Below are 24,902 nucleotides of genomic sequence, written 5' to 3'. Positions count from 1 at the left end.
CAGTTTATATAAAGTATTAAATACAAAATTTTATTTAAACATAGAAATTATTTGTGTAATCGCATTAAATTAAAATAAAAAATGCATTTAAAGAATAAAGATACTGAAATCAGAAAATTATTATTAATGTAAAAAAAAAAGTAGCAACATAAATAAAAAAGTTTCATAGTTTATTTGCAGTACACATATGTGTAACATGTGTCACTATAAAATAATTACAAATCAGTCAAATCTTTAAATTATATAACTGATATTACATTCATATTTAAAAGGTTCTTAATTTTTCACTTTTAAATTTTATACTGTAAATATACGTATATAGTATATATTGCTCTCTTCCTTGCCTGATCATGTATTTTAATGATATATTTATATTAATTATTGAAATGTTCAGACATTAAATCAAGCTTGTTCGCACTGATAAATTTATAAATATTCGGTTATAAAATATGGGCATAACTCTGTATTTGAAATTATTAAGGATACAATGAATACATAATCTTTTAAGCTGAATATTCATACAAAATTTATTGAAAAGTTTTTGCAATGTTTCTTTCATTTTTCACAAACTTATACTCAAAGTAATATAACTTTTTATTTACGAAATATTATTTCAAATTGTATTTATCATATGTAAATTGCACCAATATTCATGAAAAAAAATAATTCTTTTAATTTTATATCCAAAATAATTCATTCCATTAATGAAAAAAATAATGAGAATAGCTTGTTATTATATCAGGCAAATAGAAGAGTGAACAAATTATTTAACAAATATTTTGTTTTTAATGTTTATAAAAAAGAAAATCTATGAAAAATTAAGGTAAGTAATTCTGATTTCAATTTCAAGAAAAGTAAAAATATAATTATGAAACAAAGTAGATATAAGATAACAGTGTATCTTTTCATATTACCAGGTGAAAATTTTTGTATATATACGTAATATATTACGTATAATAGTGGAATTATTTGACCAATGATCTATTTTTACTCAAAATATAATATACTTTCTTAATATAAATTCTTACATACTTAAGTATGTTTGACAAAATATACAGTCATAGATTTTATATTCATTCGTACCATTTTCATATGACTTTAAATGTAATGTAAATTTGTAGAAAGAAAAAAAATGATTTTTCACAATTATAATGCACATGATTAAAAATAAATTGCACATAAATTGTGAAAGTTTTAAAACAGTTAACCATAAAATTCTTGAAGTTCATTAATAACAGAATTTTACATTGAAATACAAACAATGATTGATGACAACATATTATGCAATATATTATGTCACTGTTTCGTTTAAAAATTACAAGAATTAATGAAATTGTTATGTACAATTCATATTTTTATGCAATGAAGTATAATTGCATCATAATCAATGCAACATATAACTCTCATATGGGCATTTATTATTTTTCGTTAATCTATGTAATGGGTTCTTACATAATTATTATGCAGTTCGTAACATGTCTTTTTCCCTGTATTGATCACTTTTTAACCAGTCCTTCCTTGAGCATTTAGTTCTTTACAGTCCAAATTCTTTTTCGTCGTCTGCTCGTATGTCTCCGTATCTCCAAATATTACGTCGATTATGCTTTGCATCTTCTTCTGCTTTCTTATATTCTTCAATCTATAGCGAATTAATACATAAAAATTATTTCATGCACCTACTGTAAAGTACTGATATACATATGTAAATATAAAAGTACGTAAATATTAATTTACCAATTTTGTAAGTCTTCTATCGCGTTGATTCTGAACGAGTAATAACCCATCAGAAATAAGTCCTTTCGCAATATCATCATTAGTAGAAGAATTAACTAAAGTGACAGCAGTAATATTATTTAGCTTAAATTCTGTATTCAATAATAAAATTTTATCCATGACGTCTTCCTTAAATATTTCAACTGCCGCTTTTTTGTCATCATTCTATGAATAGTTATAAACAGAAAATTACAACAAATCATTTGTAATTTAAAAAATAAAACATTTATTAATTAAACCGTATTTCTTTATAAAAATACTTACGTCGTTTGGAAGTGCAACACATGCGAGAACATGTTCGTGAGCATAGGGTTTATCATTAGCAAATCTTGATGGTAAATCCGCAACTCTTGTGATATTAATTGTTTCTCTGTTACCATAATCGACATAAAATACACTGACATTTGTACCAAAAACCTTCTCTATTTTAACGCGATACCACTCATCATCGCCAGTAAATTTGGCAACTGCTAATTCACCTCGAATGGGCTTATAAGCACCCGGAAGTGGTGGATTGGATGCTAATTCTTGACGCAATTGCAAAAGTAAATTCTCCAACATACTACGTTGATCAACACTTTGCGAATAAAAGTGAAGATCTTCGGTAACTTCAGAAAGTACTACTTCTTGATAGTCAATTTTTCTTTCAACAATTTCTTTATCGCTTTCATTCTTTTCATTTTCAACTTGTACTTCTACATAGTTCTTCCACATCTGTAATACACAACAGATTATTTTTTTCAGATTATTACAATTATTACAGCTATTAATTAACGTTTAAGTGACATTTGAATCTACATACGTTTAATTTCTTTGTTTTGGCACGTTCTTCTGCAGCTTTAAGCGTTCTTGTTAATTCTCCGAAATCGGGGAAAGTAACTACTTCTGCGAGACCTTCTTCAACAAGAGTAACAGACATATTGATATCATTTACAGTTAACCATCCAATAAATCCACTTCCTTTAGTTTCTGTACTTTCAATTTTTATTTCTACATCCCTTTGGAAGCAATGTTCTCTAGTGAAGGCTAATGCTTTCTCGCCATATTCATCTGCTTTAACAATACCACCACCTGGCAATGATCTTTGACATCGTGGAGTTCTTATACCAGCCAAAACAAACGTAATGAGTTGATCTTCTTTTGGCAAAAATAATTTTAGACGCGAACCACTCGTAACAAATTCAACCACAGCTCTAATCCCCTGCGCTCGTTTAAGCGATGTTAAAAATGCCTTTGCCTTTGAAGGATCATTAGAAAGGTCTACTAATCTATGTACAGGAATATCCTTCTTTGCGTGTAAACCATGTTGAGATTTTTCTGCCTTGCTTTCTGCAACTTGTAACAAGTTGTAGTGAGAAGAACGTTGATCGTCATTTTGCCTGTACTTGATAACTCTTGCCAGACCTCGTGCAACTAAAGCCTCAGCAATGTTCCTAAAACAATATTTATGTTATATAAAACATTTTAATGGAGGTAAGTGAAAAACAGCTAAGTTTTGTTATAACATACGTTTTACCGCAAGTAACAGTGCAACATAATTTTTCTGGGAAATTGTCTCTAGCAGGTTGAATATAGTCAACCATGATTTTTACGTTTTTCCTAATAAATTTCTCACGTAAAAATTCACGTGCTTCTAACATCCATGGAATATCATAAAGAGGTTTGAAATCTTTTTTAGTTGCGTTATTTGGCTCCTCATTAAACTTTTTTTCTCTAGATGGGGGTCGAATACTGCTCAAAAACACTTTTTTGTTTTCTCCATTTTGCGTCCTAATTATAAGTGCATCTGCATTGACAATTTCGACAATAGTACCGGTAAATTCAATTTGTGGACCTGATGGTTTGTAATCTTTCCATAAACGTAAACGTGCTTCTTTTGCAGCTTTTTCTGCAAGATAAAGTTTCTCTGCACCAGATCTACTATTATTAATTGACCAATCCTGGCATTTAGCAAAACCTTCACTCAATAAAATTTCGGCAATATTACCTGTTGGACATAAGAAAGTTTATGATTGCTTATTCAAATATGTAATCATAAAAGACTTGATTTGCATAATTTTCTCTGAACTACCAACCCTTTGGATGAAGAATGCTGCCAATGAAATTGTTGTTATTAACAGATTCAAGTACTATTTCAACATCTCTATGTAGAAGGCGGGATTCTACAAAATATCTTGCTTCATCTGCGTACGGATCACCCATTGAATATTCACGTCTTCCGTTTGGCCATCCAGGGCAACGAACACCCGATATCATTAATACTATGTTGTAAAAATCAGGTAATAAAAGTGCTTTCACTGTAGATCCGTCAAATACAAATTCAATAATAGCCTTTACTGGCTTCTTTCCAAATTTTTCAACCAATTTGCGAGGATCATCAGCAGTCCATTTTACATCGCGTATATGTTCAGAACTTGGTGACTCCGACCATTTTCCTTTCTTTGCTGCTTTAGCTGTATTTTCTAGTTCAGTTAATCGGGTTAGTTCAGGACTCGGATTTCTGGTTTCTTTTTTTACAGTTACCAAACCCTCGGATACTAATGTTTCAATTACATTCTCTCCATTTCTATCTATTATTATTAGGAAGTTAAATAAACCATTCTTTAATCAATTTTATATAATACATAATTAATAAAAGAATTTGTGTAAAATATACCTTTTCCTAACCACACAGTACCATATGTTCTGTTTGTATTAATTGATTTTTCTGTAATAAAAGCTACATCTTGACCAATGAGTTTCTTACGTAAAAATTCTCTAGCTTCCCAAGCATATGGTTCATCTTTACTTTCATCCATACTGAAAACAAAAAAGATTTTGTAATATATATATATTAGTAAACAAACTTAACAAACTAATCAAAGTAGATAAAATAAAATGAAAATTTAAATATACCTATCATTTCCTTTCCACCGTTCTAATTTTGGAGCAGTAATATTACAAAGATTAATAGTAACTTCTGGAGGAGGGCCACCCATAGGCTGGCCACGAATAACAATGGTATCCCCTGAAGTAACCTTCAAATATAAAATTTCACATTGAAAATATATAATTAAATCTATTTTTAATTTTCAGTGTTCCAGTATGTATAATGGTAATATATTATAATATAATATTATATTTTTCATAGAAGTCTAGGAGATTAAAAGTAAGCTCTACTGTAGATTATTCGGTTTACAGTGGTATAAAACAAAATACATAATAAATAAGTAAAAGGTATTTCTTTATCAAGTATATAATGTTTTAACGGCATGTCAGCCAAATCACCATTAATAATCCGCTAACAAAAGAAAATAGTGAATAAAACGAAATTCCTTCCATGTAACGGCCATATGTTGTCGGTACTGATTATTTGCACCAACAATATCGTACACGACCACATACACATCAAAATATGAGGTTATACATGACGGTAATCACATAAATCGTATTTACATTTGAGTAAAAAATTCTTTAGCGAACAGATTGCCATAGGATTTTTAATACTTTACCTGTTTTACTACTCCGTTTCTTGGTTTCACTTGCCCCTGGGGTGCGCTCATCGTGTCGTTCGTTTACCACGTTATGCACCACGAAAAAATTTCTAATTTCTCAGTCTACGCCAAGCCGGAAAAGCTATTTGGTAAACAAAAAGCTATCTACGCGTTGGTTTTTGCTTTTCTAGTGAATATTCGTTAGAAATTCAAGAAAAATTTGACATGTTGAATCGGAGTCGAGAAACTCACGCTTTCCACGTATTGTGATGGAGTCGGCACGAGCGCAATCTACACAGAAACATCGTCCAAGACGTTTGATTTGGTGGTGATGTGGCAACACGCAACACTTCGACAATCTCCAGTGTCGCGCTCTATCGGTCAACCTACACCAATAATTCAATCGGTAGAAAAAAGTATCAATATTATAAAATTTATAATTAACCTGTGAACAAGTACATATATAATTATTTATTATTTATATGACTTATTGTTCAAGATGGATTTGAATACAATTTTTTCTCTTTAATATTGTTTAGATTAATCTATTGTATTTATTATAACCTATTGCATTAAAAAAGCTATGTATATTTATAGGCGGTCGATGAATCCATTCACCATGTGCGGTGAATGCACTTATAATCGATAAGCATGGTTGACGCATTGTGAAGTCAATATTTCAAAACATGTATACTTATCCTTATAAATTTCAACATGAAAACATTTTTGTCGCATTATTCTTAATTTTACTCATAACTTAAAAGTCAACTTCCATTAGGAAGTAACGGAATTTAATAAATATATATAACTATTTATTTAAAGTTGGGGAATTTTGCGATTTATGCTCAAAATGTTTTAATTGAAATAAAATTATGGTAATTTAGAAAATACACAGGTTACTTTAATGTGTAAGGTTGTTTTATTACACACAAAATTGTTTATAACGGTTTCAATCTTTTATCAGATTACATGACGATTTCAATATGGAATGATGGAAGTGGGAAATGAAATCGTAATGATGTACAGTGCACAAAAAAAATAAAATGATAATGCTGACGCATGAAAATGACACCATAAAAAAGAATTTGGGGACAGAATCAAGTGCCAGGCTTGATTTGAAGAGCGCTATTGGCGGAATGCAGGAAACTTATACTTTGTCATATTTCTCAAATAAATACAGATATTAATTAGCACTATATGATACTTAATTAGGCATGACACTTCATTCTGTTACATATAGAAAGACAAAGAAAAGTTTCAATACTTAAGTAAAATTAATTTGTAACAGTCTTTCTACATCCTAGAAGTCTTTGGATTTAGTTAAGTAATTTTAAACTGTAAAAGTCTTAATCTACTTCTTCCATTCTAGATGCTTCTTCTGCGTCATCTTCCAAAGGAGGAACTTCTGTGTCCATCTTCTCATCCTCTACGTTTGGTGTATCATCATCATCAAAACCAAGACCAAGTTTGATCATTCTGTATATTCTGGATGCATGTACTTGTGGGTCTTCGAGAGCAAAACCGGAAGAGAGAAGTGCTGTCTCGAACAGAAGCATGACCAAATCTTTTACAGATTTGTCATGCTTGTCTGCTTCAGCCTTTTGCCTCAAATTCTCCATGATTGGGTGATCTGGATTGATTTCTAAATGCTTCTTGGCAGCCATATATCCCATAGTGGATGCATCTCGGAGGGCTTGAGCTTTCATGATCCTTTCCATATTTGCAGTCCATCCATATTGCGACGTAACGATACAGCATGGAGAATCAACTAACCTGTTGGATACTACAACTTTTTCTACTTTCTTGTCTAAGATGTCTTTCATAACTTTGCAGAGATTCTCGAATTTAGCTTTGTCTTCTTCGCGCTTCTTTTTCTCTTCCTCATCCTCTGGAAGTTCCAAGCCTTCTTTAGTCACAGATACTAACTGTTTGCCATCAAACTCTTTCAGTTGTTGGACAACATATTCATCAATGGGTTCTGTCATGTATACTACTTCAAAACCACGCTTCTTAACTCTTTCTACAAACGAACTATTGGCTACTTGCTCCCTGCTTTCACCAGTGATATAATAGATGTGTTTCTGATTTTCTTTCATTCTTCCAACATAGTCCTTCAACGAGCACATTTCATCTCCAGATGCAGATGTGTGATATCTAAGCAATTCTGAGAGTTTCTTCCTATTCTGACTATCTTCGTGGATACCTAATTTTATATTCTTACTAAATTGTTCATAGCATTTTTTGTAGCTCTCCTTATCTTCAGACAATTCTTCGAAAAGTTCTAGACATTTTTTGACAAGATTCTTTCTGATGACTTTGAGGATTTTGTTTTGTTGTAGCATCTCACGGGAAATATTCAATGGAAGATCTTCACTGTCCACGACACCTTTGATGAAGTTAAGGTATTCTGGGATAAGGTCTTCGCAGTTGTCCATAATAAAAACTCTGCGTACATACAATTTGATGTTATTCTTTCTCTTCTTATTCTCGAAAAGGTCAAACGGTGCACGTCGTGGAACGAAGAGCAACGCCCGGAATTCCAATTGACCTTCTACAGAGAAGTGTTTGACAGCCAAATGATCTTCCCAATCATTGGTTAAACTTTTATAAAATTCGCCATATTCTTCTTGTGAGATGTCGTCTGGGTTTCTTGTCCAGATTGGTTTTGTTTTGTTTAATTCCTCATCTTCGGTGTACTTCTCCTTAATGGTCTTCTTTTTCTTCTTCTTCTCATCTTTAGGTTTATCTTCATCTTCATCTTCTCCAACTTCTTCAATTTTAGGCTTGCTGGTATCTTCAGCTTCTCCTTCTTTCTTTTCTTCTTCCTCCTCTTCTTCATCTTCGCTTAGTTCCTTGTCTCTTTCTTTCTCAACAACAAGTTTAATCGGGTAGCCAATAAATTGAGAATGTTTCTTGACAATTTCTTTGATTTTGGATTCCTCCAAGTATTCGGTTTGATCTTCTTTGATGTGCAAGATAATTTTGGTACCTCTTCCAATTGGTTCTCCACTATCAGGACGGACCGTGAAGGAACCACCAGCGGAAGACTCCCAAACATATTGTTCATCATCATTATGTTTTGAGATGACAATAACTTTATCCGCTACAAGATAAGCAGAGTAGAAACCCACACCAAACTGACCAATCATAGAGATATCTGCACCAGCCTGAAGGGCTTCCATAAATGCCTTTGTACCAGACCTAGCAATGGTACCCAAGTTGTTGACTAAATCAGCTTTTGTCATACCAATACCACTGTAAGAAAGAAAATTTCTTTATTCATTTTGCTTTTAACATAAATTAGATTTATACAGGTTTATACCTTTTGTACTGATTTTACATCAAGTAGTTAAAATAATTCATATCTTTTTAATAAATTGAGAGAATACATGATTAATAGAATAGATGAAATGAATTAAAGTTTCGGTATATGAAAAAAATTTATATGATAAAAACTAATACTTACGAATCAAGGATAGTCAAGGTACGTTCATTTTTATTGGGAACGATTTTGATAAATAGCTCTTTGCATGTGTCCAATTTGGATGGATCTGTGAGAGATTCATAACGGATTTTGTCCAACGCCTGCATAGAAAAAATAAAAAATTACTTAGAAATTTTTATAAAACGATATAAAATTTGTAATTTTAACATTTGAAACTTTAAAATTTGGTTAAAATAATTTAATCCAAAGAATTCTAGCTATTTAACGCGAAGGATTTCAGTGATGTAATACGATATTAAAATAAATTTTACTTACATCAGATGCGTTCGAAATCAATTCTCGAATGAAAATTTCTTTGTTTGAATAGAAGGTGTTAATAATTAAGCTCATCAATTGTGCAATTTCAGCCTGAAAGGCGAAAGTTTCAACCTCGCCGGCACCGACCATGGTGACGTCTTCTGGCATCTTTTCTCTCTGTATTTGATTACGTATAATCAAATATCGACACACAAATTAATCAGGAATAATTTGTTTCACACTAATGTTGTGATTATACCGTACGAATATAATCGCAAAGGAAATATCGCTTTATATCACTCTCGGAGATCCGTTACGTCCGCCGTCACTTTTCAGAATATTCAATAGTAGCGCGCAGCGGCCGCTTTTATTGAGCTTTGAAAATTCTAGAAGGCACCAGCCGGAAGCTCGTCCGTTTTCTAGAACATTCTATCATGTAAGCTGTTATAATCAATATTTTCAGACAATTTTTCGCAGAATATTTTTGAGAAAACGTTTTTAAAATTCATAATATTAATTTTAAATGTATTTAGCATAGAATATTAACAATGGTTCTGGTGAAGATTATAATAAGAGTAATCCCTTTTGAACGCAGTCACGTATTAGCGGAAATGACGCCATGGATATACATGTCTAGAAACATCGCGATACCTCGGTGCTGGAAATTGAGGGAGGATGCGACAAATATCAAAATTTTGCACAATAACGCTTGTATACATATATACATTAAACACGAATATAACGCTGCTTGATGTTGTGTACGTAACATTTTTTCATGTTTATGATATTTTTTTATTATGTCTGATATCAATTTTTTAAAACTCTGAAATACATAGATATTTATCTCGTGTAAAAATAGTCTTAATAATTATCGTAAAAAGCTAAAATTACGACACTGATATTCAATACTGCAATCATAGTAATTATTTTATATAACTGTGTTGAGTGATTTCTTTACCATGTTGTATTGCATATACAATATTATTTTTATAAAAGTCTAGTCATTTTACATAAGCAATGTTCGTCCAAACTTCTTATATGAATTGTAGTTTTGTCTCATTTGTTATTGTTTTGGCACAATTGTTAGTTAGTTATTAATTAGTTAGTATTTCTTTCTCTTAAACTGCTAATTATTGTTGTTTTCAAAATATTGCAATATATTATAAACGAATTATTCTAGAATGTCTGAAATTATTTATCAATAATTTTATTCGAAAACAAGGTGAATGATATTATTATATGCTTTAAAGCGAACAAATCAATATTTTTATTATTCTAAGTAGAGTATTACGATATATCTTGTTGAAACAATGGTCTGTTTTTATAAGTTAAGAAGGTGAACATAAGGTTGTTAGGCACAGCACGATCAATGATTTCTGTTCGCAGAACCGTATCAGAAACGGTATTCGCGTGACAACAATGTATCCTTCTTTTATTTTTGCACTAGTTTTGCGAAAACAATTCTAATAGAACTTATTCTGTCCGATTAGTAAAGTCTCATGTTTAAAAAATTCCGTAGAACAAGGAAAATATCATATTACAATGGAAGGTAAAGATAGTACATAGATTTTACTAGAAATGACAATATTGCGAAAAGTACTAAACCACGGCAACGTAACGTATATCTTAGTGTCCTAAATATTATATTTCCATTGTCGACACTACATAAATAATAAAATTGTATATGTGTAGAGATAATGAATACAAAGTACGAGAACGTTCAAATGATTGTCCTTAACCTTAATTTTATTTTATGAAAGCAATATAAAATGAACAAAAGCGAGGCTGTTGTATCTGTGTCTTTCATCTGTAAGATGATAGTAAACGATTATGTAGTTGAAGAAGTTAACGTAACTGCAGTTCACGTACTTTTGTTTAGAGAATGCTGCAGAAAAAGTTGAAAAAGGTTAGGTTTAGCTTATTAAAGGTAGGCTTTAACTTCTTATTTTCGAACTTAAAACAGTATTCACGTAGTTTCAATGCTGAAAGATACGAATTAACAGAACGGTTATTTAAACATTCTTCAATTTAATCGCAAACAGTTGTTTTGAAATTCACATTCGATTCGAGTTCCAGTTTGTTCAAGATGTGTAGGTGTACATATGTATTAAATATGAATATATACATATATTTTTGTAGTTTGTGTACCATCTTTATGTTATAAAGACTTAGATATACATACTTTGAGCACAACATTAATCCAATTTAATAATTTAATTTTATGTGATATAATTTACACATTCCTAAAATATAGTTTGCGGAAGTATTGATTAGAAGGGACAAAGCTTCTGGAAAAGTCTAAAGCATTAAAAATGTTTATCTATTTGAAATTTTGGAAAAGGAGTTCAATAAATAAAAAACATATGTATTTAGAGATAAAATATGCTTTATTGACGAAACAAAATGAAATCAACTTTTAATAACAAGCGTTTCCGATGTGACGATTTTATCGGCCTCAAATCAGTTTGCCATCTACTGGTAGGAATAAATACTTATTTCCTACGTAACGTAGATACCTTCGTTAGGTACAAGATTTTACGATCACGTGACTACGAAGGATAAGCTTCACGATGTCAGTTGCAAATGACGTATAACGCGTTCAAATCATGCGTTTAATTTTTCTATCTTTTTCGTTAAATAATTAAGTTCTTTTACACAAAGATGTGCTCTAACCAATCAGCGAGTGAATAGAATTGATAGTTAAAAGTTTTCTTATAGATATTGCGAGTGATCGTTGAGGATGTAAGAAAGGCGATCATTGTCGAATTCTGATCGAAACGTGCGTGAAAGGACATTGTTTGGTCGGTAGTGTGTTCGATGCACGAAGAAGAGGACGAGATTTATTATTTACAAGGTACACATTTTCATCCATAACATAATTTTACTCACGCAATAAAAACTTTTACATAATAACGTCGTATCACGTAGTAATAGTTTCATTTAGGTATATCGGTCATGCAACGATACGATTTTTTTTCTTCCGTTATACTCGTTTACGTAACAATGTATGTTATGTTCGCCGTCATTTAAAGATGGTTATGCTCCAAGTGATTTCGAGTGCATCTCTTTTCTTTTTCTGTTGGTATATATTTTTTTGTTTGTTTCTTTTTTCGCTACAAGCTTGTAATTGTTCACAGGCCGTACATGCTCACTGTAAATTGTACGGCTTACAGCGATCGATCTGAATATATAGAAATCGTGATCCTTCGTGAACGCACAGCGGCGAACAGGCACGCGCACGACACCACACTTTTTCCCGATATTCCCCTATATTTATACAAACGTAATTAAAAACTTTCTATGAACAATTTTGTGTATATTTTTAAAATGAAAACTATTTTTTCTTCTTTAATAGATTTATCAGCAATTATGCAATTTCATGAAATTAATTGCGTCATAAATACAGTCCTCAATTAAATCCTTCTGATTTATCGAGTACATACTACACTGAATAAAAAATGTATACCGTGCTTAATCGTTGGAAATAGTATGGGTTATGTTTCAGTGCGGAATCTAGAAACGTTTTATTTCTTTTCGTTATATATATATTTTTTTTATATATATATATTTTTAATATATTTTATATATATATATATATAAAAAGCACCAATGTTGCAAAGTGATTCTACGGTCTACTTTCGATATTTATAATCTTTTAACAATTTCTACTACTCGATTAAGTCGAAGTTCCACCGTTACTATATCAATATTCTTTCGCTAGGAAGCATGAACTTATAAATATTAATAAAGGGAGGGAAGGATCGTATCTCTCTTTTCGTTTTCCTTTGTAACAGTAGCTATTACTCGAAAATATCGTTAAAATATTACAACCTTTCGATATATTCTACGGATTTCACGGAACAAGTCGCGAAGTTTCGAGATCGATATGGATCACTGGTAAGATTAGGTTCGAAAGACCCATAGTTTGAAAAGTAAAGAAATGGCGCGTGTATGCGCGCGCATGACTGCAGCCGCGCGCGCGTGAATCTTATTTATACGTACGTAAAATTATTTTTCATTATACTGATGCATATCTAGACTTTTGTTCCGTTACGAACGTTATTTAGAATATTATTTCAATGAGCAAGTAACTAGGAGAGCCTCTGTTTTATTTACTCCTTTTTTATCTTTTCTTTTGACCATCTCATTTTTTCTATCTTTCCTATATATATATAATATATTTCTTAAATCCTTTTTTTAGTTAAACGACACACGAACGCGAGGGCACGCTTACGTCCCTTAATATATCCTTTTCTCGGCAGTTAGCACGAGCGATTCTCCGATTCTAACGCATTTAACACGCGATTGCGTATTATAACTTATTAATACACACGCTCATATACGTACATTCTCTCTTTTTCTCCTATCGCATCTGCATTTTCTCCCTCACATTTTCTCTCACATTCGTATTCTCTCATTTATGAATCTCTCTCACTCTTTCCTCTCTCTCTCTCTCTCTCTCTCTCTCTCTCTTTCTCTTTTTCCCCTCTCTCTTTGAGTTTTTTTAATATCATCTGATTTATTTACAATGTAATCGTTTCGCCTCGAATCGCGCTCGTTGGATGTCAGTTTCACGATGGTGAACTACGAATGATGAGAAGAAACGCGTAGCTATCGATGAGAACGCGAAAATATTGCTGCAATGGACGAAGGTGAAGCACGGTGTACGACGAAACGCTGCGAACGGAAATTAATCTTCCACTGGCAGAATGAAATATCCGCTATTTAATTGAAAAATAACTTTAATTTGATATTTATCGAACAAAATCAATATTTCCAATAACTGATAATTTCAATTTATAGGACGTTACAGTTCACGACATATCGGAGTAGAAATTTATTTATTCAAATGTTTAGCCCTTTAACGTCGCGAGTGGAGAGAGGCTCGGAAAAATGGTCAAACGTCGTACTATAAATTTCATTCCATATATATCTTATCTTAGATTTAACATTTTTATTTTTGTATCCGATACAAAAGATAGAAACTGAGGATAATTATCCTTTAGATTATTCACCTTGAATTTTTCGCAATTTCATTACATTACCGAAGGAGTCAGTATACCATTGTTATGGTGTAATAGTGGATCGTTTCAATTCTACCAGTCAAGAATTCATTCCACTACGAATGTAAACTGTTTTGCAAGAAGAGCGTCTTGGATTTTTGCAAAACGATGGAACGAAGATTGGCTATCTTTCCATTGATTATCGTCTCTCGGTAATGTATATCGAAAACCAGATAAGATTTTATTCCTAATTGATAGACATTGCTAAATGGGAGAGGGAATAGGTTTCGAGGTATTGGCCTGTTACAAAGAAAGCTAGCTTCGGTTGCTGCAGTTGTCAAGATGCTCGTTGAAAATATCGCGAGTGAGATCGTTCGAGAGACACTGTAATTCGATTTACGCGATTCGCGTAACACGACGGGCGTGATTTAGCGTTTGCTCGTGTTGTTGCGCAACAAAGAGGATCAAGCGTAATATTACCAGAATAGCGTTAAAAACAAGGAACAAAAATAGAAGAAGAGCAATAGTGGAACGCGAGTAACGAAAAGATGTTAGGTTTGGAAAGTATCAAAGACTGAACGTTGCTTTCGTTGAGTTTCGCCTTTCGTGTATTCTTTGGTCTTTTGGTAGGTTATATAAATCGCTCTCGTTTCTCTCGTATAACGAACAATTTTCTGTTTGGCATTCGATGAGCGTTAAAGATAGCCTATACTTTTCCTTCTCGTCGATAGAATTTTCGTTTGTACCGCATAATCTATATAGTCGTGATTACGAGGATAAATTTTTGTCTATGCACGCGCGTTCTCCAATAGCCATTCGTTGACGGGGTGGGATTGGTTATTCTCCAGCGGACAGTCGCCTTTCTGTGGGACGATCATGGTAATTGAGCTGATATTTATATACGTTGTCGTCGACCATGCATTTTATTCGGATATTACAAAAAACGGTTTCTTTAATGGCGCACGGCTAATCATATATTCAGGGCGTACCGTAATCTGCCCGTTCTTTCTTTTTTTTTTTTTTTTTTTTTTCTTTATATTCTCTATATCGTTTCTCGTCGTTTCTCTAATCTGAAAAGGAAATATAGGTATATCACATTCGCCAATCGATTCTATTTCGTTTCTCATGCGGACAAAAATGTTTTTCGTGGTCGTGGTTGCAAAACGAGATTCTCGACTCTTCTCGAACGAAACGCAGGAAAAAGATCGAACAATCGGGCAGATATCGAGGCACCCGCGCAATCGGTATATTTTTTTCTTATTTTTTTTTTTTTTTTTTTGTGTTGTTCTTTAAGGATCTACAAAAACTCGGTGACTCTCACGGCTCGACTTTGTCATCCGCTCTCGGCTACTTGCATCGTCGTTATCATCGTCTTCGTCTAAATGTCTTCTCGTTAATTCTCGAGGAACAGGAACTTCCGCAATAAAATACAGACCACGGAGATACTCACGCACGTACCACGTATGCAATAGTGTACACGCGGACATTCTTTCACGGACGAATCACGCTCTCCCGATTAAATCAGCCACACTCTCACGGATTCTATTAAGTCTACGCTATTGTGTGTTATGTATGTATGTATGTTCGCACTGCTATATACGCCCCTGTCGTGCAAAATGCAACACTGTCCATTCTCGCGCGTCCTTTTTATTCTCTCTCCTCTCTTTCCCTAGCTCATTCTTCTCTTTTCGTTTCTCTCGTCGCGCTCTCTCTTTATTTTTTTTTCGTAGAATCGGCGCGTTACAGCCACGTAGATGTGTTTTCCTTTTGTTTAATTTTATTTAATTTTCTTTCTTAAGGTAGTATAGGTAAACGTATGGGTGTACCTATATCTACCAAGTGCTGGTATATGTATATATTTATATTTATATATATATTTATAATTAATTATATATATGTATAATCGCATCGAGATGGTAATCACCCAACCTACGGGGTATGCTTCGTGTGTACGTGTATATTGTATCGTGTTATGTACTGCGTGTATGCATGTATATAAGTATTATTCTTTATGTGTGTATGTGTTCGTTTTTGCTTATATATCGTGTACGTACATGTATATGTGAATGTGTCGACTGCGTGTATCTACATTGTTCTTCTTATCGTTAACGACCGTAGAATACGTTTCTACAACATAATGCAATTAGTGTGTGTTATTAAATACATTTTAGAATTTGATACTCTCGTCAAGACAGTCCGTCGCGCGATACCTCGTCGTACTTTCGTTCTTCTTCCTTCGGTCGTCCATGAGCACGATCACTGTATCCGATCTTCGGCCGTTGAATTCCGCATCTTTTACATTCGCGGTCGTTCGCCATCCGATCGAAGACGTTCCGCACGGCTCCGGTTTGGTATACTCTTGGAACAACTCGTTTATATTTCTTCGCTGCATGTAACGCGGGTTGCAGAGTTCCGATTCGAAGGGGTTTCGAAGTTTTCAAGCGGTTTACGAACGTAGAAACGTGCCAAATCCCGGAAGATTCTGGCAGCTACGCGAACGAAATTGCAAACTTGCGTAATACGAAGCGGGACATGCTTTCTCGTTGATCAGACCCGAGAACAGAAATACTCCGTTCTCGGCGAATACGCTCGCGTATATTTACGCCCGACGCCTGCTAATATTGTTCGAGGTTTCAAAGTGTGAATCGTTTTCTCTTGGAAAATAGTGCGAGAAGTTTCGTTGGTGTTTCGTGTAACTTGAACCGAAATACTGGAATCCATAGCATATAATACAACTTTCCCAATATCATCCTCCACTTTTCCATTTATATCTTTCTCAATGAAAAATATAGTATATCATGTTAAGTGTATTAAATTGACTGGACCTTTCGTTTTATTATTTAATCAACAGACTAACAATTTTTCGTTTGAAAAACGTTGATCAACTCGACGTACGGTTTAACCGTCACGCCATACGTGACGCTGGATCGTAAAAAGTTAATTTGCTTAAAGAATGCAAGCTGTCCTGGAGAATAAACTCGGTCGTACTCGCGACGGCGTTAAAGCAGATCCATTAAGATCGTAAAAATGATTTACACCCGCTGGAGCCTCGAACAATATAAACTGGAAAAAAGCGAGGTCATGAAAGTCCGAAGAATCTCGTTCGCTACTAAACACACAGCATGGTATGAAAGCAACGGGAGGCTAAATTAAATTATAAATATTCGATAGTTGTTCGAGTCTAACGTAAACCATCTTATTAATATCCATCGATCAAAGTTCACATGTTTGTCATTTTATTTCTCTTTTTTTCATCTGTTTTAATATGCTACGAGCAACATTAAAACGAAATGTTCACATTAACATCGGTGTTCCGCTTAAAAATCGAGATTTGAGCAACGAGTTACTCCGAACGTATGTATCTCTTTCGATTCAATTCTTCTCCGTCACTTTCTTTCTTTTTCTCTACTTTGTAATTTTCCTAAATCAAAAAGGTTGGCTGCCAAATCAATTCATATGTTTGTATGTGTAGTCAGATACGCCCAATGGTATATATTCGTAACCCGGCGGTGTTAATTTTATTTTGAGCAGGATGATACAAATTGTTTTGTTGTTTTGTTCGGCTACGAAACCTAAGGGAACGGATACAGGTTACAAAACACGTTGAACACGGTTTATCCGTTCGAAGATACATCGCTATATTCGAGTTGATCGAAATGTTCGTCGTGTTTCGCGAGATCGTTGAGCTTGCGCGCGTTTCGTCCCGTGCGTCGACGCGAACAGCAAAGCGGCGGTGCAGCGAACCGCGGATCGTTCGTCGTGAAATCGAACTAGGTGCAACGAAAATACAACGGGAGAAACGTTGCTCCGAGTATTCTCCTGCTATCGATCGATCGTCGAACCGAAAATAGGTCTCGAAGAGTTTAACACCCGTTCAGACAGATTTTCCAATTCCTTAGTCGCTTAGTGCTTGTTTTTCTCTAATTCCTTTGTTTCGTCGACTGGTTTATTATTTTTATTTTCCCCCCCGTGCATCGCCACGATTGACTAAAACGTATATTGCAATATGAAGTTGGCAGTTTTCGTTACAACGCGATTTGAACTCACATGGTCTTGTCGTGTGCACGCCCGTGGCTTGATTTCTTGTTCATTTACGATATCGGTGCATCGCCGAGGACGACCATCGACCACGATATCGAATCGTGCCGACGAAAAGAACCACTTGGTCGATCTATCGTAGAAAATACTTTACGCTCTCGATAGGAACATTTTCTTTTCTCTGCGTGCATATTCCGTAGAATATCCTCAAACAATGAGAAACAAGATCAAGAGCAAGATTTTTTGCTGTTCTGTTGTTACACGCGAATAAACAACGTTGATTCGAAATGAAAATCTGTGCACACCGTACACAAGCGTACGCTGATCGAGGAGTTTCGTTTTGAGCAATTACGCGTTTCCCGAACTTCGTGATAGAGCTCAAGGATTCTCGAACGATCGTATAAAATCGAGTAATTGATTTGGTTCTATTTTGGAATCGTTAGCGTTAGAATCGTTTCGATCCTGCACGTTCGTTCGATATCCCAACGAATTTCTCTAGGGTAGACGTGAAAAATCGTGAAAATCGTAAACTAATTCGAACATTGTGGTCGTATGGTCGTCAACGTTGTTTGGTGCACGATTCTCGATCGATTCGTCGATTTTGGAAAATACTCTCGCTCGTCGCGCATCAATCATTCGCTACGTTTTCTTTTTTTTTTTCTTTTTTTTTTTTACTTGAAATACTCTCTCTCTCTCTCTTTCTCTTTGTCTTCCTTCCTCTCACACTAATTTAACATTTTTTCCAGTTAATCATTCACTACCGAACGAACGAACGAATGTACGTACTCACTTCGGTCCCCCGACGTGCCTCCAGTCTACTTCTTCTGTTTTTTTTTCTCCCTATACTTTAAAAGTGATTTACCTAAATATGTGCGAACAGTCACATTCTCGTGTGCACTACATTTGCGTATATATATTTATATATATATAATATGTATATATATATATGTATATATATAATATGTATATATTACTTCGCAGTAGGTACTCTTTGTTTTTTTTTTTTCTTTAACGAATACAATCGCTCTGTATAAAACTCGTATTTACAAGATGATCGATTTGTATAGTATTAATAGGTTTCTTCTCTTTCTCCCTATTTTCATTATTTTTCTCTTTTTTTTTTTTTAATGTTTTGGTTTCATCCTTTCTTTTTCTTTTGTTTCGTCTCGTTTAAATGCCGAGATGCCTGCGCGCGCGTCGATGGTGCTCACCGGTAATTAAACGATATCGTTTCATTTAGGTAATATAATTACGTGGTAATATTTATATCTATATATATACGTAGGTGACCGTCGGTAACGCGAGTCTTCACCTTTTCTCTTATTCATTTTCTTTTCTTCACTTTTTTTTTTTCTTCTTTTGCCTTTTATCCTGCCAGAGGACAGAGATCGTCGTAAATTTCTTATTTTTCATCCTTAAAACGTTTATGTATATAATATATATATATTAGTATAATAGTATCAATAATAATAATAATAATAATAATAATAACAACAATAATAATAATAATAATAATGATAATGATAATAATAATAATAATGATAATGATAATAATAATAATAATAATCATAGTAATAATAATAATTGACCGTGGTCGGTTCGGAGGAACTGGCGCGCGATTTTCAAGGCACGTTTTAACACGTGCGTCAGCTTGTTCGTGATGACGTTATATCGCGGATTAAAAATTTCTTTTTCCCTTTTTTAACTTTCTTTTCTCTGTTCTTTTTTTTTTTCACGCGTGGCGCCGTTGGGGAAGAGAAACGTTAAGAAAGTTCCAAGCGTTATCGTTTCGACACTTTGTCGCGAATCGACGTTTGTTCGCTTGCCAATCGTTATCCAATGGTGTTTTCAGCGTAAGCTGGTGTTTCGAGGGTGCTCGAGATCTAGACGGTGAGAGAAACGTTCCTCGAATGAACTTTCGAAAATATAGATTATATATATTTATATATGTTTGTGTAGGTAGACGTGTGTGCGTGTGTCTAGTTGTGTGAGTATATACGTACAAGGTATGAGTTACATCCTATATGAGATTTCTCTATCTTTTTGCGCTTGGAACGTATCTATTGCGTTTCCGCCTTCACGCGCGTTTACTTTCCGCCGAAACGTATCGAATAAGCTTATATATATATATATATGTATGTATATATATATATACACGCACACGTAATCATTTCGCGCAGAAATGGACAGGAAATGTTGGAGTGTACACGATTGCGATCTGTCGTGATTCACCGAATCGGTCTCCCGACTCTTCTGTGTTATTACAGTTTCGTTTCCTCGGTGTTCTGTTCGTGCACTCGGATTATTATCTAATTTGTAGTTTATGGCGAGAGAAATAAAATGGAGAAAAAGATGAGAAAAAGGAAACGATTATCGAGGAAGGTCCCTTCCTTCGTTTTATCGGTATAATTCGCTTGTAGCTTAGTCTAACTACCTATTATAGTTCGCTCGCTACGGAAGAGCTCCTTACCCTCGTCACCTTTGTGGACGTGCCAGTTCCTCGTGTACACGCGCACACACGGCTTCATAGATTCAACGTAAACAATAGGCACACGTATATAACGTACATACGTACAAACACGTGGGTATGCATGAATGCATACGTGATATACGTATGAATAAATGCATATAGACACTGTAGAATATATCACAACGATAAAACGCTAGTTCCTTTTCCCTTCCTTTTTCGCTATAATAGAGACTCCAAGTAGATAACAGATGTACAATTATATATAAATTGCGTAATAATGCTTCCGTTGGGGCGGACGTGGAAGTATCGTCGATATTACTTACAATTATCATCATAATACGTGCAGAACGAAGAGACGAACGAGGGTTAAGAATGTTAATTTACGTCCCGTCCCACCTCGCTGCCAGAATCGATCGACCCTTTTGCCTTAATCTCCCTTAGGTGCGTATTACCGCTTCGACTATCGTGTTCTCGCCCGATCGACACAGATCGAAAGAGCGTCGCCCCTTCAACGGTGTATCGTTCGATCGTTCGACGTAATAACAAGCAAACGCGTAATGCAACGCGCCGATAACAACGACGGTGGTGGCGAGGTTAATCAAGGAGCATTCGTTCTCTCGTAAGTTGCACGGGTTTTTGGAGGGTGGTGGAACGGGACGGCCAAACACGAACTTCCCTCGGCCACTTCTTCCGTATATTCGAGGGGGATGGCGACCAAGGAGATCCTCGAGCAAGATTACCTACTTTTATAAAGAATTCTCGCAGAGTACCAAGGCAAGAAGCTCCTTATTAAATGCACAATGAGCAAGAGCGTCTGGCAAACGGACTGTTTGGCGATTGTAGAGAAGAGCGGCGGAGAGCGCTCGGGAAAAAGAAGGAAACGGAGAGATCGAGAGACAGACGCGAAAGACAGGGAAAGAATTTGAGCGAAAGAGAGGCAGGCATGGACAGTGAGAAGGAGAGAGAAGAATAGAGGGTGGTGGGCGGGTTGGGCGTGTCAGCTGGTCGATATCCTGAATGGCAAGCTTCCACGACCCAGTCTGCAGCCAGCAAACCACGTTGGAAGAGACAGAAGAGACAGAGAGAAAGAGGGACGAGGGATGAAATGAAAAGGAGAGACAGGAAAGCAGAAGTGTGTTACATGTACGAACGTACGTATGCGTATATGCACTTGGGGAATCAAGATGATTCTCGTTCGTGTGTGCGACACTGGCATTCGTGGATGTGGTTAAGGTCCGTGTCCGTGAACGCGCGCGGTCGCACACAGTGAGTAGGAGAGATGGTGGATGGAAAAATGCGAGCATACAGCATGGAGTATCCAAAAGACGGAAGTAGAACGGCATACAATTGGCGTTAATTAACTCAGCAAAAACGTACCGACGGAACAGCTACCGGGGAAGACCAAGGGCCTCTCCACGGAAGGACCGCGCCGCGGTGTACATGTGTTCGACGGTAAAACTAATCCACGCGCGAGGATAAATGCGATCGCTGCTCGTTTTCTCGGATGTGCTTTATGCACGGCGTCGCACGAACCATCGCGACACCGTTCTTCGCTTACAATTTCGTTTGTCGTTTTGCTCGATAGGACGTCAAAAGTATTTCGAATAGGAAACAAGAGCGTTTACGTTGCGTTTACGGTTACGGTTGGGAATAACTCGTTGCAGAGTGACGCGCGACTAAGAAGAACCATTAAAAGAAGGACGATTCAAGGGAGATCTTTTTCACTCTTTTCTCTTTTCTGTTTCCTCGAGATTCTCGCGTCGCTCTCTCGCTTCTCTTCCCTTCTGTCCTTTCTACCGCATTCTTCAGCGAGGACGTATTTTAAATCGTTTTCGCGAAAGCGTTTCTCTACGCCTGCGTGCCACTAAACAGAAAAAAGCTGTTTGATTTCGTTTGATCGCGGTGCGCTTCTCTTTTTTCTTTTCGTGTTCTGTTTCAATGCTAAAACGACGGGAGGAAAAAAGCTTATTCCGCAGCCTGAAGCGGCTCGCGTTCAATTTGCGGACTCCTCCTTGGCTGGCCCCTCCCAACCTCGTGTTTTGCAATTTCGCGAAAAATTGGAATAACTCTTACGTCCGACCTAATCGTACGTTCTGGGAGTAGATCTCTACGTATAACAGTTTTTTTCGCGGCTACGTAGTAGTACGAGCTAAAAAGTTACTCCCCGTTGAGCCACGTACACGAACACGTACAGGGTTGCGCGCCGCGACGATTCCACGGAAGTTACACGATTCCGAGGGAGGATCGCGATCATAGAAGTGACGGAAATATAAAAGTCGCTTCGTCCGACGAGTTCTATAAATGGTAAAAAAGTGGTATAAAATGAAACGGACACACATAACGTTCGTGGCAATAAAAAAGACATTCGAGAAAACAGCTCTACCTCGAAATGATGCGACTCGCGTTGAAATTGTTGCTCGCTCCGCTCGTCGATCCGGCCGCGTCCATCGGGATGCTTTGCGATTCGTCGCGATCGATCTTTCTTCTGGCTCGATACAGACGAAGGATCGATCGTATTTCATCGCGAGGACGCTTCTCGAGGATCCGTTACCTCGTGTGTTGTCGACGCGCGGATAGTCGTGTACGTGTGTCTGCACGTAATTACCTAATGTGCATGCGCGTACGTACGTAACGCATTTACGATGCACATGCACACGTATGTCTCCTTACATACGTAGATACTTAAAACGTACTTACTTAACGGATTAAGTCGCACCAGTCTCCGGTAGTGAACCGTTTTTTGTCTTCGTTCGAAACAAAAACCTTTTCTCCTCGACTCTTTTTATTCTTTCGTGCACGTGCGCTGGCGCTCGTAGAGTAACACACACGTACGCACGCAGGTACGCATGTACGCACGCACGTACGCACGCACGTACGTATGCACGCACGCTCGCACATACGCACGTACATATACACACATGTATAGGCACGCACGCAGACACACACGAAGGCACGCACTTGTACACGTAGGACAGTGGCGCGCGCGCACACACACAGTCACGCGGTCTCGCACACGCAGATTCACGCGATTCTTCGTCGTTCCGCTCAATCACATGTACACTCGAGCGCCATTCGAGCGACGATCGTTGAATTCTCGATCGACTCGTTCTTAGAATTTCTCGTTTTCCATCGGCCTCGTCTCGATTCGTCGGTCTCGAACTGACGGGCTTTTATTTTGTGTTCTTCCTTACGTTTAGTTAATTTTTTTTACTATATATATATATATTTATTTATTTATATGTATGTATATATGTATGTATATAATGGTGGCTAAATTGACAAGTGTTTATATCGAAGGTATTCTCTTCTTCTTTTTTAAAGACCTAGGTATCTAGACTGGCAATGTTTAAAGTATGCACGCTCGTGGATTCGCAGTTTTAGTTTTTGAATTTGTTTTCTTTACTGTTCTCTGTTTTTCTATTTCGTTCGCATTTTTTTTCTTCTTAGTTTTCGTTCTCTGCCAGCGATCGCAAGTTTTCCACTTTCAATTTTTCGCGTATCGTGGATAATATACGCTCGCGTCGTCGTCGCGATTAAACATGGGAACGAGAATCAGCGATGGGTCGCGTAAAATCGAAAATCACGTCGCAGGCGCAGGGAGATTTACGATCAGTGCGCTACGATTGGAATGTCACGAAGTAGTCACAACGCGTTTTAGTCGTCCGACCGGTCTGACCAGCGGCTGTCTCTATCTCTTACTCGATCGAAGCACAGAGGCGCCCGGCTCGTTTGTTACCTCTTCGTCGACGTCTTTGGTCTCGACACTTTCCATTTCACATCGAAACAGTGTTCGCGGTCAAGTTAGCCATTAACAATCGCTAACCCCGATCTCTATACGTTTCCTTAGTCGTTCTCGCTTCGAACTTCTTCGCTCTTCTTTTTCTAGTTCTATTCGTCGATCCAGGATGCCAATGTCGATCTAGCTTGTACAGTTTATCCATCTCCCTTCGTATCGAAGTAATCACAACGTTATTTTTAGTCCGTCGCACTCTTAGGACTTTTAGTCCTGGCGGGACATTGATTTTTTTTCAATAATTTTAGACCTATTTCGTAGTTCCTGCTGCGAATCGACTTTACCCCCTGTTCCCAATACTTTCGTATCTGTCTTTGACCGCACGTTTCGTCCATCGTACACGCGCGATCGTCGCCTTCTCTTCGTTTATTTCGCCTCCTCGAGAAGCACCAGATCGTCCGCCACGACGTCGCTGATGTGCAGGTAGATGATCCAGTACATCAGGTTGAAACAGACGAAACATACAGGAAACACGATGCGGGAATATTTATCGATATCCGATGGCGTCATACCTAACAAGAAAAATTCATCTATGCGTTAATTTGTTTTAACGGACAAATCATATACATGTGTGTTCATATTATGTATTTTTTTTTAAAGAAAGCGATTA

General features: G+C 36.1%; 3 protein-coding genes across 15 annotated transcripts in view; all 3 read right to left on the bottom strand.

The window, feature by feature from the left end:
* Positions 1 to 1,397: 1,397 nt before the first annotated feature.
* LOC132916219 (staphylococcal nuclease domain-containing protein 1) lies at positions 1,398 to 5,585 on the bottom strand. The gene is made up of 9 exons (XM_060976023.1): positions 5,265 to 5,585; positions 4,669 to 4,790; positions 4,430 to 4,572; positions 3,849 to 4,343; positions 3,283 to 3,760; positions 2,576 to 3,206; positions 2,038 to 2,487; positions 1,735 to 1,938; positions 1,398 to 1,639 (listed from the first exon to the last, which is right to left on the bottom strand). The coding sequence occupies exons 1-9, from the start codon at positions 5,313 to 5,315 to the stop codon at positions 1,535 to 1,537; spliced, it is 2,679 nt and encodes an 892-aa protein (XP_060832006.1). The 5' UTR covers positions 5,316 to 5,585; the 3' UTR covers positions 1,398 to 1,534.
* A 561-nt stretch (positions 5,586 to 6,146) lies between these two features.
* LOC132916221 (heat shock protein 83-like) lies at positions 6,147 to 9,350 on the bottom strand. Its single transcript, XM_060976024.1, has 3 exons — positions 9,007 to 9,350; positions 8,713 to 8,831; positions 6,147 to 8,501 (listed from the first exon to the last, which is right to left on the bottom strand). The coding sequence occupies exons 1-3, from the start codon at positions 9,154 to 9,156 to the stop codon at positions 6,593 to 6,595; spliced, it is 2,178 nt and encodes a 725-aa protein (XP_060832007.1). The 5' UTR covers positions 9,157 to 9,350; the 3' UTR covers positions 6,147 to 6,592.
* Positions 9,351 to 11,801: 2,451 nt separating this feature from the next.
* The window catches only part of LOC132916222 (gamma-aminobutyric acid receptor subunit beta), a 100,145-nt gene continuing 87,044 nt past the window's right edge, over positions 11,802 to 24,902 (bottom strand). For all 13 annotated transcript variants that reach the window (XM_060976031.1, XM_060976025.1, XM_060976038.1 and 10 more), the window contains one exon: positions 11,802 to 24,804. In XM_060976031.1, the coding sequence (XP_060832014.1) occupies positions 24,659 to 24,804 (146 nt within the window). In that variant the 3' untranslated portion in view covers positions 11,802 to 24,658. The remainder of the gene's footprint in view (positions 24,805 to 24,902) is intronic.

Source organism: Bombus pascuorum, chromosome 2 (genome assembly GCF_905332965.1).
Source record: "Bombus pascuorum chromosome 2, iyBomPasc1.1, whole genome shotgun sequence".
Taxonomy (NCBI): Eukaryota; Metazoa; Arthropoda; class Insecta; order Hymenoptera; family Apidae; genus Bombus; species Bombus pascuorum.
The sequence above is the reverse complement of the archived record's forward strand: the minus strand, read 5'-3'. Positions and strand labels throughout refer to the sequence as shown.